A 17908-nucleotide genomic window follows, 5' to 3' on the forward strand; every position below is an offset into this window, starting at 1 on the left:
AAAATACCTAGCAGTACTCTGCTGGGATACTTCTCTAAGGGAGTGATCTTGCTGTCAGGGAATCCAACCTCATCCATGGTCATACTGTATGTTCTGTTGAATCGTTCAGTATAATTATCACCTAAAGAAAAATGCTTAGCTTTGGGTGAGATAAAGACCGGATGGCTTTTACTCCTACATGGACTTCAACCTGATCTAATACATACTGTAGACTCCCATGCAACCCTTGTAAAAGAATCATTGACATAATGTATAGCATATTATGAAAGCTCTGTGTAGAAGCCGCTTTGTGTATAATGTTGTAAAGGTGCCAAAAGGTTCAATAAAGTCTTAATTGACAGTATTAATCTGCAATTTTTAAGAAGGCATGGATAGGTTAACTTTAAAACAATGCAAAGTGGAATCTAAATAAACATTTTGAAAAGGCACATTCAATTTGGGTAAGTTAAAACTAAGAAAAAACCTATACTGAAGAATAAACCACTGTCTACAAGAACATTTGTGCTTTACTGTTACTCATGGTTTTAATAGATTTTGTAGATTTAAGACCAAATTCTCTCCCTATAAATATTTAACTTTAAGTTTAAGCCTGTTATGGAGATTTGCTCATTTAAATTAGCCTGCTCTTCTACAGATGATTGATTACATTACATTTTCCTATTGATGGATCTTAAATGTGACTTGTAAGTTGGATCTCTGGTGTATATTAATGCCCTGTTCAATATATTGATGTTTCCATACTTCAGCTGTAATCTAGTGCCACGCAGGCTGTCTGACTCTACACTTTTGAAAGTTTTTACTGTTCAGTGCTGAGAGAAACTTAGTGGTATAAAACATTCTTAATGCGCTTGTACAGTGCATGTAATTATTATGCTTACACTTCATGCTTATGCTCCTTGGTAAAGACAATGAATTACTCATGAAGTAAAAGAGAGATGCTGTATCTGAAGAACAATTCAAGCTTCAAATCTTTTTTTCCAGGTCTTCAGGTCATACTTCCTCATTACCTGCGTGAGAGCTTCATCAGAGCAGCTCTTGGCTACATTACCTGCAATTCTGAAGGGGACTTTGTCTGCAAGGACAATGACTGCTGGTGCCACTGTTCTTCTGACTTCCCAGAGTGCAACTGCCCCACTGCTGATATCCAGGCTATGGAAGAGAAGTTGGTTCAACTGAAGGAAGTGTTGACAAATTACAACAAAGAGTTTGAGAACTCAGGTTAGGTCCTGCCTACATTTAGAGCAACTGAACGCTTTTGTATTGTACTCAGCGGATATTGATAGTCATTCATTTCCTCTATTTTAACAAATGTTTTAAAAACACATCGAAGATATTAATGAGTAAAAGGCTTCTGGCCTCCTCATTTCACCTCTGTGTTGTCATTCCATGGATATAATGAGTAAGTAGACTTGAAATGACAGTGTCTACTTAACAAAATGTGCAAATTAACAAGTAGGTCACCTTGTGAAACGTGTGCAGACTCTTTCAGTTTGGAAACTTAAAATAGCTTGTCTTAATGAAATCTGACCTTTAAGATTTTTCTTCTTTAAATATAAGTCTTCAGGATGCTCTGGTCTCTTATGGTTCTTCACTGAAGTTTTTAATAAAAGGTATCCTTAAAAATGCAACCTGCTTTTAACTAGGTGCTTCATCACTAGAAAACCACTAGAAAAACTTTTTTTCGGTCCCTTTGGGTCCTCTTCTGAAGCTTCTCTCTATTGGACTGAGCTGAACACAAACCCACAGAAAATTACAGATTACATTCTAATCATGAAGCATTTACTTCATTTACACAAGATTTTGTAATTCCTACCCTATATTTATTTACTTCCCTTATGTTTTACTTTATTACTAATATTTACTTATTTATTTATACTGGATTCTTTTTACAGTTGCTTTTGTTGTGTGAAGTGTGGTGTATACTAATAGTCGATTGCTAATTGTTGATTCCAGCTGTAGGGTTGCTCAGACCCTACAGGGTAGCCAGTGTTATTGCCCTGAATATCATGTGAAACAACAACCCCTACTTTACTCAGTTGCTTTAACACTGTAATGTCCTGTAATAATTGCAAATGCTTAAAAAAGTTAAAATGGTCACACACTGCTCCTACTACACTAACAGTTATGACAAGGGTTGTGTTCCCATTTTTACATTTTTATCCTTTTTCCATCGTGTAAAACTGAAGTTGGAGCAGTGTTTGTCTTGTGTCACAGCCCATCGCTAGCCCTGTTTTCATCTCAATGTCAAAGATAACAAAAGATAGTGTTCAAACTGGCATAGTGGATATCACCCTGGTGTGTTCTGCATATAACTCATATAGTTATGCATACATATTTTCTTTATCGCTATGTGACATTTTGTTCTTTCAGATGAGTTTAAGTCCTTCGTCAAGAGGCTTCCACTAGATCATCTGCTGAATATGTCCACAATCTTTCAGCTGTGGAGCAAAGACATGAGCCTGCAGCGCCTCTATGAGAAGCTAGAGGGCAGCATGAAACACATCTACAGCAAAGCCCAGAAGATGATTCAGAAACTCTTCAACCTCAGTAAACGATGTGATAAACAGCCTCAGTATAGGCTGCCCAGAGAGAGGTGAGTTGTGCCCCTGACTTTCGTTCCAGGTGATTCTCAATAGTGATGACTTTGGAGAAAAAAATTAGAAGAACCCAATGAACCAGCCAAAACCCAGATGTGAAGGAACATGAAATGCATTTGAACAACAGTCTCTATTCTGGACAGTTTTCAGTTACAGTATATACCCATTTTATTTCATTTAATTGAACGTGAATGTAAATATACTGTAGTTACTCATAGGCACTAAAACTAATAAAATCAGTATTGAAACCAGTGACATTTGTTACGTTTTTACAAATACATTTTTTTTCAAAAGTATCTGAGAAGACTTCAAGAACTTCTCGCTATTCAAAGTTTAATTTTGGATGTACGCATTTCAGAGCATGTGAGAACTGTGAATTACACTGTGAATAGGAAAATAAAGGCCCCAGTGGTTTAGAAACAGATTTTCCAGACACCCTGTGGCATCCTGAGATGCTGAGATTGGGGGTGGGGGAAGAGACTGACTTGTATAGCAAGATTAGTCATCATTCTGAGTCACCACTTGCATGGTGCTGCAGTTAAGGAAATTAAATGAATAAATGTGTCAGTACCTTATGAGGGCTTTCATTTTTTCCCTCTTTAGGTTACACTTGCAGAAAGCAAAACTATAAAACAAGAATTGTACTTCTCCCCTGTTTACACTCGCAAAGCTAAATGGATGCTTTCCAGCTCAAGGGGAGTTTTGATTTCAAGTTTGCCAGCTCATACTTGTCTAATGCCTCCCCACTGGAAGGCCTTCGGGCACCTCTTAACTGTGTTGCGTCTGTGGTCTGTGACTAGACAATAATATTTGTGCTCAGATGAAAATGAGAATGAGCCACTCAGATTAACACCTCAATGTGCATACATTGAGTAAATGGAACTGTTTTTTCAAGGAATTCATGTTATCCAGTAGTGGTGTAATATATGCAGTGTAGGCTCAGAAACCATGTTTAATTCAGGCAGTCCCAGTTGCATCTGGGTGTCATGTGTATGTATCTACAGTATGTAGGGTCAACCTGTTTTTCCTAACAGAAGCACCGTGAGACTTGATTAAGAGATGACAGCTGCAGGATTCAGAAAGCAATGTATTATAAAAATAACTGGAGTGTATTCATAGTATGCGTATTATTTTCCCTGTTCTGTTTCTCATGCAGACCGTTAACCTACTGGCTGAAGAAGGTGCAGTCCCTTCTGTACTGCAGTGAGAACAACCTTTCAGGCACCTTCAACGAGGAGCTGCAGAGCTGTGCCTGTCCCATGGAGCAGGACTCCTGTCAGGGGATACTCCCTTGTGTAGTGGGGGACGGCGCTAGCTGCTCGTCCTGTGCCCAAGAGAACCCAGCGCTCTGTGGCAGTTGCAATCCTGGCTACGTGCTGATTCTGGGTTCCTGCCGGCCTGAAGTGTCAGATTCCCCAGAACACTACCTTGGCCTGGAGACAGACTTCCAGGACCTGGAGATGAAGTATCTCCTGCAGAAGCACGACAGCCGCATTGAGGTGCACGCTATATTCATCAGCAACGACATGAAGCTCAACAGCTGGTTTGACCCCTCCTGGAGGAAGCGCATGCTGCTCACTTTGAAGAGCAACAAGTACAGGTCCAATCTGGTCCACATGCTCTTGGGACTGACCGTCCAGATCTGCCTGACCCGGAACAGCACACTAGAGCCCGTTCTCTCTGTCTATATCAACCCTTTCGGAGGCAGCCATTCTGAGAGCTGGTTCTTGCCCATTAGTGAGAACCATTTCCCAGACTGGGAAAGGACTACACTGGACGGCTTCCCACAATGCACCAACTGGACCTTGACGCTCGGCAACAAGTGGAAGACCTTCTTCGAAACTGTCCATATCTATCTGAGGAGCCGGATCAAGACTACCAACTCCAATGGCAACGAAACTACGTACTACGAACCCTTGGAATTAACTGATCCCTCTCGGAACCTGGGATACCTGAAGGTCAACAGTGTCCGTTCCTACGGGTTCAGCATGCCCTTTGACCCCGAGGCCATCCGAGACCTCATCTTGCAGCTGGACTATCCCTACACACAGGGCTCCCAGCACTCTGCTCTGCTGCAGCTGCTTGAGATTCGGGACCGCGTGAACATGCTGTCCCGCCAAGGCAAGCAAAGACTGGACCTCTTCTCCTGCCTGTTGCGCCATCGACTGAAGCTGTCGGCCAGCGAGGTGGTGAGAATCCGCGATTCCCTGCAGTCTTTTGCAGCAAAACTCCCCCATGCCGTGGATTACGAGTTGGCCAAACTATGCAGTTAGCTGCCACAACGAAAATAGAGCATTTCGTTTTGTGCTGTCAGCTTTAGGCTTAAGGGCTTGGGGGGGGGGGGTTCTTAGCAGGGTAAACTTAAAACACATCTTAAAGTACTTGCCGAATGTGAATAGGTTTTAAATATTGTGATCTTTACAAAATGGACCTCTGGTTTACATTTTGAACAAAGGTGGTGTGGCCATTGTCAGTGCATTTGTAGTGAAAAGGTACTACAGTAAATGATGTTTTTTTCTGTTCATTTTAAAGCTGTTTGTAAACATGGTGTAAATTAATAAAACCAATATGATTGTATACAGCTTTTGCAGGGTGATTCCGCAGTGACTGGCTACACATAGCAGCGTCTGGAAGAGTAGAACATTTTTGCAAGCAGTCTTAAGAAAGATCTTCAGACTGCACTGCCAGGCAACCAATTGTAAGATGACATTTACATGAGAAACCTACGGGATCATAATGCTTATGGCATTGTGAACATTCAACTTCACGACCATCTGTAGTAGTTTAGTGTTGTATCCTCCTGATTCAACCTTGAATTTTGTTTAATAGTAATTGTTATTAGTGAATTTTAACATAGCTTACTTTTTTAGCAACTGTACAGGTAGTATATTTTGATTGTTTTAATAGCACCCAGGCAGCAAGATGGACCAAGTGGTTTCCTGTACTTCTAACGACAATGTTCTTTATGCTAGCTTTCTGAGTAATATTCTTCTAATGTTTATTTCTGGATTTTTTAAACGTTTTCTTTTACTGACATCCATTTTATCCTGTATTTCTACAATTCCAATAGACTATATTGTTTAATACGTGGACCTCCTAAATTCACAAGATAAAACCATACTGTATATTAATGGTTATGTCCTGTATATTCACCTTATATTCAAAAAGTAAAATTATATTAGCAGAAAGTCCGATGAAGCAATTCAGTGGTAAAGAAGTGTGGCCTTCCAGACCCCCATGCTGTATTGGACAGATTTATTTTTCTGTAATGCAAACTCTTTAAAACCCAAGGAGGATTCCTAAAACCACCTCAGTTGGTGCAAAACGGGGGATTTGAGTGTTCAATATGGATATTTAAGTCTAATAGGAACAAAAGTTATTTCCTACACACCAGCATTTCATTACGAGGATCAGTATAGTTGTACAAAATCCAGTTTCAAGCAGTGCAAACAGGATATTGTTGAAAGTAATCAAAATGTAATTTTCGTGCTCGATGCTCTGTGATGTGTGCCTAGAGATGCTGTGAGTATCCGGTTAGCATACTCTTTCTATATTGCCAGTAAGTTCTTGCCTTTAACCAGGCACCCATCCCACTACCTTCAAAACTTTTTTTGTTGGCAGTGTTGAGCTTATTTTCTATGTTGATTTATATGGTTATTGACAAACATGAGACACAAGGACTAAATCAATAATAATAAAAAAAATCTGTCCAAACAACTCTGTGCTTCCTTTTTTCCCCCACTAGAGATATCATCATTCAGTTCCAGTCATGTTTTATATTTCTGCATGAACTGTTTTATTAGACTGCATATCTTGGGGAAAAAAAAGTCACATTTCCCAAGATTGAATGTGCAGTCAGTCAAGGTTCACAGCTTTCTGGCGTCCCCTTTACTCGGTTATGTTTTTGCAGTTATGCTCTTTGGAGCTTTGAAGATAACAGAAGCCTTTCATGCTTTGAAAAGTGAACAAACGGTCAAAGTGCATGAACTGTAGTTAAATGCACCAGCTATTCTGCAGCCAATAAGAGGCCATATAAAGCCACAAGCAGCTAGTTTCATGACCATTTCTTTCTTATTTTAGTGCATGTTTAGACTGAAAACCCTAGAATTTCTGCCTAGCCCCATGTTGGAAGAAAAGCTAATTGAGAGATCCAATCCATCTGAAAAAGGTACTGAGCAAGGCTCTGCTGGGTGAGTGAAAAAAGTTTTAGGCTAAAGCGTTGACTGTTGAGAGCATGCGCCAAAGATATGTCACAAATGAGTTTAAATGAATGGACCTCCTATTCATAGCATGGCTGTATTTTCACTAAAAATCTTAAAGGCCTTTTGCGTAGAGTAGTTATTTTCTGTGACAGAACAAATGGCAAAATTACAAAATTCATTATAAAAGCTTGGAAACTCTATGCAGAGGGAATAGAACAGACAGTATTGTTAATTATTCTCTTACATTTTTTATCCCAGACGGATAATGTTTTACTCTTTAATACATATTTTAGACATTGATAAGGTAGTTGTCTGAATGTAATAGCATTCCAATTACATGGAAAACCGTGCAGCTGGGAGGGTGTGTGGGATAATAAATCAACTGGTAATACTTGAAAACAGTATGAAATATACTTGTTTCTTTTAAGTATTCTTTGCTTTGCATTGTAGAGCTGTGAAAACAACATCCCTAAGCAGACTGATGCACTATGCTGGTGGTCTTCTTGTGTGTACCTGTGGAGGAAAGGGGTACTAACAGGTGCCACAACTTTGTATTTCAAAAGCAATGTAAGCAAAGGTGACCTAAGGGATGCAAAGGAGCATGAAAGGGAGGACTTATGTTTAGAAAGTGAAGGGGTATTGATTTTATATCCTTTGGTAGTGTGAACAAGGGAGTACAGGGACCACAACACTTCTTAAATAGTTCAATAAACTCCTATTTGAGCTTGAGCTGAACTTGGAACTAACTGCTCTATGGGTACACTGGCTCAGTCTTTAAAAAATATTGGATGCTTGTCTTTGAAGTTTAGAGAACTGATAGTCTACCCACCTTTTATGATCAATTGTATTTTTTTCAGTAAGAATGGAACTATTTTCTGCTTGCACCACAAGATGTCAAACAGCCTGCTCCTGAAAAATTGATCTGAAGAGTAAGTAATCAACGCTTCCACTATCTCCTCCTGAAGGACATTCTACAGTGAATGTATTTGAACTCAAATTCAATAACACTAGCAATTGGTGGTTCAATCTATACATCAAATGCCATACATTGATACAAATGTAAGTTAATTTATGAAGGTTGGAGAAGATACTTGAATACTTGACACTTGGAGCTGCAAAACCGTTTTAATTTGACAACAGATGAACCCAAGGCTACATTAATTGTTCTCAAATGCAATATATTGTAGATTAAGCTTTGTAAAAATCACAGTTTTGTTAAAATCAAGATTTGTTATATAATAATCATAAGACATTTAGGGAACTGTAAAATTGCAGCAGTTTCAGATCCATGCATCTCTTGCAGGCTGATGCCTTATGAATGGACAGATGTAAGTTTTATTAAATAAGGTTAAAACATACAGTAAACACTGAAGACTATTGTTGTAAGCCTTATGCATATATGGTACATAAACTACATATGAACATGAAATGAGAGGAGGCTTATCAGTCAATCTGATCCATTTGGATTTAGAAGCTAATTGATTCAAGGAATTCAACCAGCTGCTTCTTGGAAGAAGCCATTGACAGTATATCAACTTCAACAACATGGCTAGGTACCCTGTTTCAAACATCTATAACCCTTTGAATAAAAAAGTGACTCCTCTTGGTGGTTTTGAATGCACATTTTCTTAATTGTTTAAACATATCCTGGTATTTTTTCCATACATTTTCCTCCCTATGTTACCCCCCATTTAATATTACATTAACTACAGAATGAATAACATTTTGGGATATACTGTATACTGTATATACAGTACTATGTGTATTTTTGTTTTTATTGACCTCATACAGTTAGCCTTTCAGTTTTAGCTATGAAGTTCACAAGGCCTTAATCGTGATGGATGTGACACATTTGGAGGAAAGTACAAATATACCAGGTAAACAGTTTTCAACAATGACTTATTGTTTTTCTGAGTTACACTATACTTACAAATCCAAATCTGCTTGGCAAGATGCTGAAGTGTGATGTTCAGCAGTTCTACCACACCAGAATCAATAGTAACAGGATTATTCACTTTTCAGAAGCAGTATTTTATTTGCCAAATTGCACAGCTCACGGAAAAGAGAGGACAGAAATAAATTAGAACCTCTGGAATGTTGTACAAACATAAGACATTCTGACCAGTTCACTTCTAATAGACCACTGGGCTGCCAAATTGATACACACATATGTGTTAGGACAAATATTGTTTTATTTAGTACTTCAATACAAGTTCTTCTTTCATTTAAGTCAGTTCATGAGTTTACAACTTTCCATTACATGATATAAAATGGAGGGAACCTTATACAACCCAGCAAGAAAGTTTCTCAGCCCATTGGGTGAAGGTGAGGGGGATATCTACTGTACAATACTGTCTATTGATATATATAGTATAAACTAGTATAAACGGCGATGTAGGTTAGAGACTGTAGAGTATAAATGAGTAGCACTGCCCGATGTTGGGTGTTGGTTGTTGGGCATAGTTCTCAGTGTTTTCAAAATGAGTTGTTTTTTGGTGCCTTCAATGCAATGCAAATGTATGTTGTTCCTTGTTCCATGTTAAAGTATGCTCAAATAAATAATGATTAACTGTTAAGCATGATTAATAATAAAATATAACTTGGGGGTCTTTACTCAGTATTCATCCTGCTGGATTATATCAGTGTTTCTGTTTAGTACATACACGGATAATTTGGAAGAATGTGGGGTAGTGAATTCTAAACTACCACACAGTCAGAAATAGCTGGTCCAAAGTGCATCTTATGTTCCTAATTTTTAAAAGAAAAGTCAGCAGTCTTCATAATCCATAATTTTTAAAACGTTGGCTTAAGCAAGACCAGTAGATCTCAGGATGTTTTACTGTAAACTGTTCATATACTGTATATTGTACTTGGGGGTATTCTAGTGAATAAGTAATATAAGTATGCTAACACTAATATTTGACAATTTGATTTGACAATGAAATACCCCCAATATTTTTTCAATTAAACCAATGCAACAGATTTGTGTTTTTGATTATTGCTGTTTGCATTTGATAAGTATGGATGGGGGCTTTGAATCTATATACTGTATATATTAAATTAACTTCAAGTTGTGCTTCATTTAGAATGTGCTCTTTGAGGAACCCTGTAGTGTAGTGCAACTAGTAAGGTCACTTGTATGGACCTTAGATTGAGGCCTATAATGCAGACATCAGCCGTTGGAGCCTCAGTCATCAAGGGCAAAGTAATTTTGTTACAATGATGCTACTTCTTCCGCAGGACTTTCAGCGTGAAAAAATTGAAGGTGGCTTGAGCATCTGCACTTTGGAAGAAAATGACCTCCTCTTTGCTTGTGTTGGCATAGCACATGGATGGTAGCCATGAGGATAGTTAACCGTAGAATAGGTGATTATTAAAACAGGGGAGTGAGGGAGAAGGGGAACCTGAAAATAAAAATATCTGGGGATCCCATTTTTTATCTGAAATGCAGCATGGGCTGCCCCTGCAAACCTCATTCAGCTAGGGTTTCGTTCAAGTCATCGAGATTAATGAAAGCTCTGTTTTTATGATTGCCTCCGTAATGTGAATGGACAGTGTATCCATGCCTGGTGAGCTGTGGCTGGAGTCGGTTTTTAATAAGGGAAATGGGCTTTGCACTGGTAGAGAATTCCAGGAGAAGAAAGGTACCATTTCATTCCTTCACCAAAAATGTTTTTGAAATTGTGTTTTTAAAGTTAAATTATTATTTGAGTAGGTCAGAGTTTGTAACCTTCCCTCTAATGTCCTCTTTGTATTAAGTCCCAGGCATACTGTAGTTCCTATATTACTGTTTTATCCTGATATTATACTTCAATTAAGAATGCCTTTCTCTGTGCTCACAGAGAGCATGTGCTTCCATGACAGCATTCCTTGACCACACTGACAATTGTACTTGTTCTGCAGCTGTTGCTTTGGGTGGTATATATTCTCATATTTTACTCCTGTCTAGAAAATATCTTGGCACTGAGATGGTTAAAAACATAGCTCATTTTATTCCCCCTAATGATGGTGGAGCAACAGCTGGAAGGAAGTTAACAACTGAACGTCTCAATTAGGCACTGCAATCTCAAGCTTATCATTACCTCTTCAGAAGGACCACTGATAGAGTGATAGCCATTACCATTAATGACAAGATTCCAATTAGAGGTTTTTTGTTAATATTTTATTACTCAGCTAGATAGTACATCTAGTGAGTCCTGGCCCTAGTTTGTATTGAGTCCTCTAATGAGGCATTGCAAACAATAATGAAATAAATTAGTCCTTCCATAATAGCGCAAGGTTAAATTTAAAGTCAATATTCAGTTACTGGGAGCAAAGTAATCGGGAAGGCTGTATTTAAAATCTGTGCTGGTGTTGTTCTAACATATTTGTATTTGGACTACATCCTTGAAAGTCTGCAAAAGAAGGTACGAAGGATGTTCATTGTATACCACTTCTGTTTTCCTTTCTGATATTCCATTTCAGTTTGCATACTCCCTGTAAGCTCTTGAAAAATAGCTCATTGAACCTTAATTGCCCAATCATTGCAAAAGTAAAAGGTGATAATTGCATCTTTTTTCAATACAACATACCTCACCTTGGCTGATACTCATTCACCTTGTATAAAACAATTTTGTTACTTTTTTGGTGGATGTGATTAAGGTTAAGTCATGTGTAACAGTCCCTGCATTGCTGTATCAGGTCTTTAGAGGAACACAACTTCCAGTAGTCATGTCTGCAGAGCCTTCGTTAAGCTCTAATGGGGATTACAAACTGGAATGATGTCACTTAGACTTAATTATGCCTGAAAATAAACTTATGACTTTAATTTGAATCATTAGAATTTGTGTTACAAAGGAAGTTGTCTACTGTCTAAATAAAAGCTATATACAGTAGAAGACAAGGGGAAATAATTATGATAAGTTCTTCTAGGTTAAACTGTGTGTTAGTTCAGAACAAATTAATTAATTCTGGGCTCTTCTGATAAATGAATTGATATTAGTTTAAGGGGATTAAGTTAAATTGTGTAATAGGATAAATGGCTAATATGCTATGTCCCTTGGCTTAATTGGATTCTTAATAAAACTGTGGTTACAGGCAGCTTGATATGCTTTTACAAAGCACTGGATATACAGTTAGTGATACTTTTAAAACCATGCGTAGAGTAATTATGCTTATAATTAAATTAAACGTAGGTCTGATTCCGCCACATACAGGAATGATCCACTTTAAAGAAAAAAATATTCTTTTGGCACACATTGGTGTGCTTATATCATAAACCCTGACAAAGAATAATTAAAAAAATAATTACTATGCTTAACAAATAAAGCACCACCCACTTGCTGTATAATACAAGTCAGTCACTGTACTGCATAAAATCACAGAAATTCAGGTCAAAAGTATTAGTGTAAGTAATTCTATTTGAAAGGGGTACAAAATGAATTGTAACCGTATTATGGATAGTAATACAAGGTTTTCAGTGCTGCTGCCTCGCAACTCTTGGGTTTGGTTCCAGTTTGGAGTACCTTCTGTGCAGAGTCTAAATAGTCCCTTTCTCCATCTCCTAACTATACACACGTCTTGCACTACTGTACATAGTATTGAAATAGCTCCAGGTTCTGTGAATATCACCAGTGCAAGCAGTTTTCTGATATTGCATGGAGTAATTAGGAATAGAAATACATAACAGTCAACCATTTTACTTGGAAATTAAAAACAACCCCCCACACACACACCACCAACACACACTTTAAACAATAGAAAAATCAATTTACTGATACTTATCTTGTATTTGCCAGTGTGGTATTCAATGCAGCCAAAATAAATTGGGGGTATATTAAGCACAAATTCATTCCTCTTGTTCAGCTGGATGAGAATGAATCACTTTCTGTACAATAATAAATGATCACTTCATGGTTTAGGTCAGTAACTAAATATGTTTTGCAAGAACCTTTTCCTCTAAGGCAAATTGTTACTAAGCTTGCCTTCAACTGTGATAATGAATGAGTTTTGCCTGCAAGGAATGTAATGAATTAACTGAAGTTATTTTATTATTATTCATTTCCACATTTATTTATTTCAGGCTGTTTCACCCATTCTGCCTTTTCACTTAAATCTAACGAGCCATGATAATCTTTTTGGTTTTATCTGAAATAAGGAAAAAAGATTAAGAATTTAATGGCAGGATTAATAATCTGACCAGCCTCTCCAAGAATTACCAAATTCTCTTGTTAAAAAAATCTGTGAGAAATTACATTTTGCATTGTTAAACGTTGTTTTTTTGTTCTTTTGGCATAAAACAAACACAGAAGAATCACATCCGCTCATATGCACATCATATCCACTATACTGTAGCAATGTACTCCTGAGTCCTCTTTCATACATATTTTTGATGTCATCCTGTTTTTTTGTCACGGTTTCCTGGAGCAGATAATTATAGAATGTCACATTTCAAAATGTGATTGCCACGGACCAGGTTCAATTTTGTACAAAACAGCTCATTATAAGAAATTAGACACAAAACCCAAACATATTTGGAGTTCTTAATGTGACCTATGTGTTTTTTTTTTTATTTAGCATACCTCTCATCAATGAACGGGGGCTATTAAGTCATTTAAATAGGTTAGAAAGGGGAGCTGTGTCAGCCAACAAGAGAGAGAACAAACGTAGGTTAATTTTTCTGAGTGGAATTATTCTTCTGTTAATCCTATCAAGTCCCCTACGTGACAGCAACAAGTTTTGGGTGGAAAGCAAATTCAGTTACAGCTTTGAGTAGCATTAAAAAAATAGATTTCACTTTTCTTTTAAAATTAATTCAGGAATTCCTGTTTAAGCCTGAATTATTAGCAGTGTACTGGATGAAGTGTGTTCTCCTCTTGATCATTATGGAATTCAGGTGATGAAACAATACTCAACGTAGACCAAATATGGACATTATGACATGAAAGGAAAGCAGGCCAATTTCTGTGGTCACTTCTGTGTATTAGTCAAAACTGGGTTTTCATCCAAGTGAATGTACTTGTGTCACAGTTCCATTTGCCACTTGGTGAGACTTGGAAGAAATCTCAGTTCACCCCTTCAATTTCCTGTGGATATCAGAATGATACACAGGTGGCTTACAGTGAGACTAACTGCAGGTGTTAAAGTAGTAACCTCCAGAATGTATTTTATAGACTTTTTTTTTAAGACGACAGAAAAACAGCATATTACTAGTTGCCCACAGAAACATTTTTAGATATTAGCATAGTATTAAAAATTGAGAAGTGTTTCCAAAACCCAACATTATTTGTGTTTGCTTTGAAAGAGATTAGCATACTATATGTATGCATGTGCAGCTCTGAATATTCAGATTAAATTAAAATGCCCTGTGAGAACTGCTGATAATTAGGGGAGTATAATATATTCAGGGGTCAGTATACTAGTGACATCTTTTTTATCAGTGCCCTTGTATACTTACAGAAAGTGGTTTAGATCATTTCTCTTATATTCCAAAAAAGATTCTCAATCATAGACCTTTTTCTCAAAGATTACTTGCATATAACGAACACTCTGTGGTTAAAAACTTAATTTAACATCAGTGCAAGTAAAATGAATGGATTCTATTTAAGAAATAGGGAAAAAAAAATCAGTCTTTGGAATGATCGGCTTTACACTGTGAAATGTGCTGTGCTGCAGTACAACATTATAACCTGTGAGAAAAATGTTAATGGATTGTTTGCATTTATGCCCGATTCTGAATCCAGGGTTAGATTTTCCTTTCTCAGATTCGCATCGAACAATTATTTTAAAGCGCCTGTTTGGAGTAGACTTCAGGTCTAAGGTCAAACCGCTCGGAGGTGCCCAAGCCACTGGCTGTTTTTGTCAGATTTGTTTTGTTGTTGAGGGGTACAGGGAAGTTGCATTTTTGTAACACTTCAGGAAAAAAAAAATTGGAACTAAATATAATATGCGCACCGACGAATTAATTGTATTTTTTGTTTTAAATCTGCTTGGCCATTAGCAGAAAGACTAATGATTGGGCATCCTTCCAGCGAGAGCCTTGATCTTTCCAGGGGAATGTGTGTGGACATGCAAACTAGCTTTACGAAAAACCCCTCCATGCTGCAGGAAGCCTGCTAAATGTAGTTGCCACATACTTCCATCTTAATAATTTCACCTTCCTGCAAGGGAGATAATAATTAAGCTAATTTTTTGTTCAGCATTATATGCAGATGAAACAGCATAAAAAGTCCAAAATTAGGAAAATGAAATGCCTTAATATGGGTTACAACCCTCCATAGAACACAGAAAACCATTCAAGTCACACATCTTTAGTATTATATAAACCAGAAGCAATACAAACAAGTTTAACTCATTTCATAAAGGTAAACATACAGTGTAGTTGTATTCTACTGGTATGTAATGAGGTAGCCCATGGAATAATTTATTCCAAAACACAATGCCATTTTTGAACATAATAAGAGGACATTCAACCCATTTAGCTTATTGTGTAGTAAGTAGCTAATTCCTTAAACCATAGTATACATCAGGTATTTAGCTAAAATCATTTAAAATGGATTCATCAAGTATCAGCAGTTTTAACTGTCCATTTCTGTGCTCAATAGGTATGGTGATCAAGGAGAGCACATTTCCCTCAGCAGTGGATTAAGGATTGCTCTTTTTTACAGACTTCTTGCAGTCTTCATTTCCTAGCATTTACATTTTAACTGTCCTTTCATCTTTATTTTTATTTATTTTTTGAGATGGCACCCTGATAACTAAAGTTTGTGGGAGGAATAAGAATTGATAAAACTCAGTTTTGCTGAAATTGAATAAATTAATCATTTCTTCGAAGGGTATAGGAGGAAAATCCATCTCGTAGGCATATCATGTCATAACTGCCTTAAACAAAGATGATAAATGAATATGTCTAGAAGACAGAAACCAAATCTGGCTTTTGGGATAGATAACTAAGCCCACATTAAAGGAAAATAAAAAATAAAAAATGAGCCTACCTCTGAGACATTACCTTTCATAGTTCGTAACTCTGATAAGATGAATGCCTTGTTAATATAAGCACAGCAGCATTTTTAATGCTTACAGATATGAGATACACAATGCATAACAATGGCATATAGCTAGATTTTGTCAGAAACATGCATCTTCAACCAAGGCTTAGTTCCAAAGAACAGTTACTACATATGAGGGGGGACTTTAGCCCTCTTGAAAGGTATCCCCCCCCTATTTTGAGAAGTGTACCAAATATTCCCACAATCATATTGACCCCCTCTCACTCTTGTGGTGTCAAAGGGGTTGTGGACACCCTCTTGGGCATGGGCAGGCTCCCAAACCCAGCCCTTTTTAAAAGCTCTTTTGGGTTCCTTTTCTTCTTTACACACACTCTCCTTCAAGAGTGGTGATCACACTGGCCTCCCTCATCAGAGTAACAGGATACAAGACTCCACCTTCTGTTACTTCTAGTCCCTTTGCTTCAGAATATCAAGGTGACCAAGTTCATCCTGTTGGACTCACCGCCCCACACCCACACCCATACACCTTGACATCCTCATGCTGAACTCACAGCTGCCAGCACACCTCACTCTGTGCCCAGCCACCACTGCACTATCTCCCTAGAGGGTATAGCTAGATAGACCCCACTTGTTTGCCCCAACACCAATGCATCACCAGGGGGAGAGTCCCTCTACCACACAAGCCACTCTGGTGCACGCACACACACGCTAATCAAATCACAACTCACTCATCCAGCGGACAACAACAGCCCTGCTCTCACACCCTAGAAAGATGCTGTCCTTTTGAATCTTTCAGGGATCTCATAAAGCTCCGTTTCTTCTAATCAGTCTCCTCCCAGACTGACAGTCTTACTCTTTTCCCTCACAACTCCATCTGGAAATGGAGTTCTTCTCCAGCCCATCACGGGGTTTACTACAGCGGCTAATAAAGCCTCAGTTCACTCCTTCAAAGCGGCGCACTCTTCAGACATCGCCCAGTCTACAGCAGAGCATCCACACTCGGGGAAAGCTAATCTCCCTCTTCCTCTTCCTCGTCCTCTTCCTCGTCCTCGTCCTCGTCCTCGTCCTCGTCCTCGTCCTCGTCCTCGTCCTCGTCCTCGTCCTCGTCCTCGTCCTCGTCCTCGTCCTCGTCCTCGTCCCACCACCACCACCACCACCACCACCACCACCATAACTACAGCAAGACCAAACCCCTGTTACATCTTTTTCTCTTTTCAAGACGTTTTAAACCACTCCCACACCTGCCGTTCATTCCACTTATTCAGGCCAGGTGTGGTTTGCACGGCAACGCGTCTCCCTTAATCTGGGGCTCCGTCCCCCAGACCACAATCTACTTTAAAACATGGGCAGTTGAGGGAAGGCGTTATTCATTTTTTTTTACCAAAGTTTTCAAGTTTTTTAAAAATAATTTTAAAGGTAAGCAAACAATTGCAATACTTTATTCATCCCAAAGGACCAATTTAAGATGGTAGATAATAGTAAAAACCATGCTAAAGTTTTCATTTACAAAAAAAGCGATTGATTCATACGTGATATTATATATTATATAGGGGATATATGCGCAACATTGTAGTTTCCTTGTTCAGAACATATTCCTGAACCAAATTAACAGGAACAGTTTCAGAAAAAAAAAAGCTGTCTATGCTTGGATCACATCAGATCGGGTACGTGATTTTAATTTATAAGGACTTGTTTACAAAGACTATTCCAGTAAACAGGTAAAACTTGTACACCCACGTTTCCATGCTGGTTCACTGGCAGGGTAGTGTAATGAAAATGCGGTAAAATGATAAATTGATTTAATAAGCAAATATGGACTTTGAAGGCTCAAGAATGTCCCAAGCACCAGAGAGACCTCTACAGGTGTCATTGAGTATCTGCACGGTATGAATTGCTAATTCCCTAGGTCCTCCCACACACAATTACATGCGGAAAGACTACTGCTCATGCAGTTTTGAAGATGCAGTCTAACAACCTTTTTTTAAGTGTCAATATACAGTGGCATATTAATCCGTGTAAACGGTTGTATGCTATTATCAGCTATAGGTTTCACTTTTGCATATTTACGCATGGATGTATTCTACAACAGTATTTGGGGTTTGACAGATAATTCAACTTTGTA

General features: G+C 38.1%; 1 protein-coding gene across 2 annotated transcripts in view; it reads left to right on the top strand.

Annotated features, from left to right (window-relative positions):
• The window catches only part of LOC102688594 (BMP/retinoic acid-inducible neural-specific protein 3-like), a 49618-nt gene extending 44444 nt beyond the window's left edge, over window positions 1-5174 (top strand). For both annotated transcript variants that reach the window (XM_015355113.2, XM_006634633.3), the window contains exons 6-8: window positions 982-1218; window positions 2371-2593; window positions 3754-5174. In XM_015355113.2, the coding sequence (XP_015210599.1) occupies window positions 982-1218; window positions 2371-2593; window positions 3754-4870 (1577 nt within the window). In that variant the 3' untranslated portion in view covers window positions 4871-5174. The remainder of the gene's footprint in view (window positions 1-981; window positions 1219-2370; window positions 2594-3753) is intronic.
• The last annotated feature ends 12734 nt before the right edge of the window (window positions 5175-17908 follow it).

Source organism: Lepisosteus oculatus, chromosome 9, assembly GCF_040954835.1.
Source record: "Lepisosteus oculatus isolate fLepOcu1 chromosome 9, fLepOcu1.hap2, whole genome shotgun sequence".
NCBI lineage: Eukaryota > Metazoa > Chordata > Actinopteri > Semionotiformes > Lepisosteidae > Lepisosteus > Lepisosteus oculatus.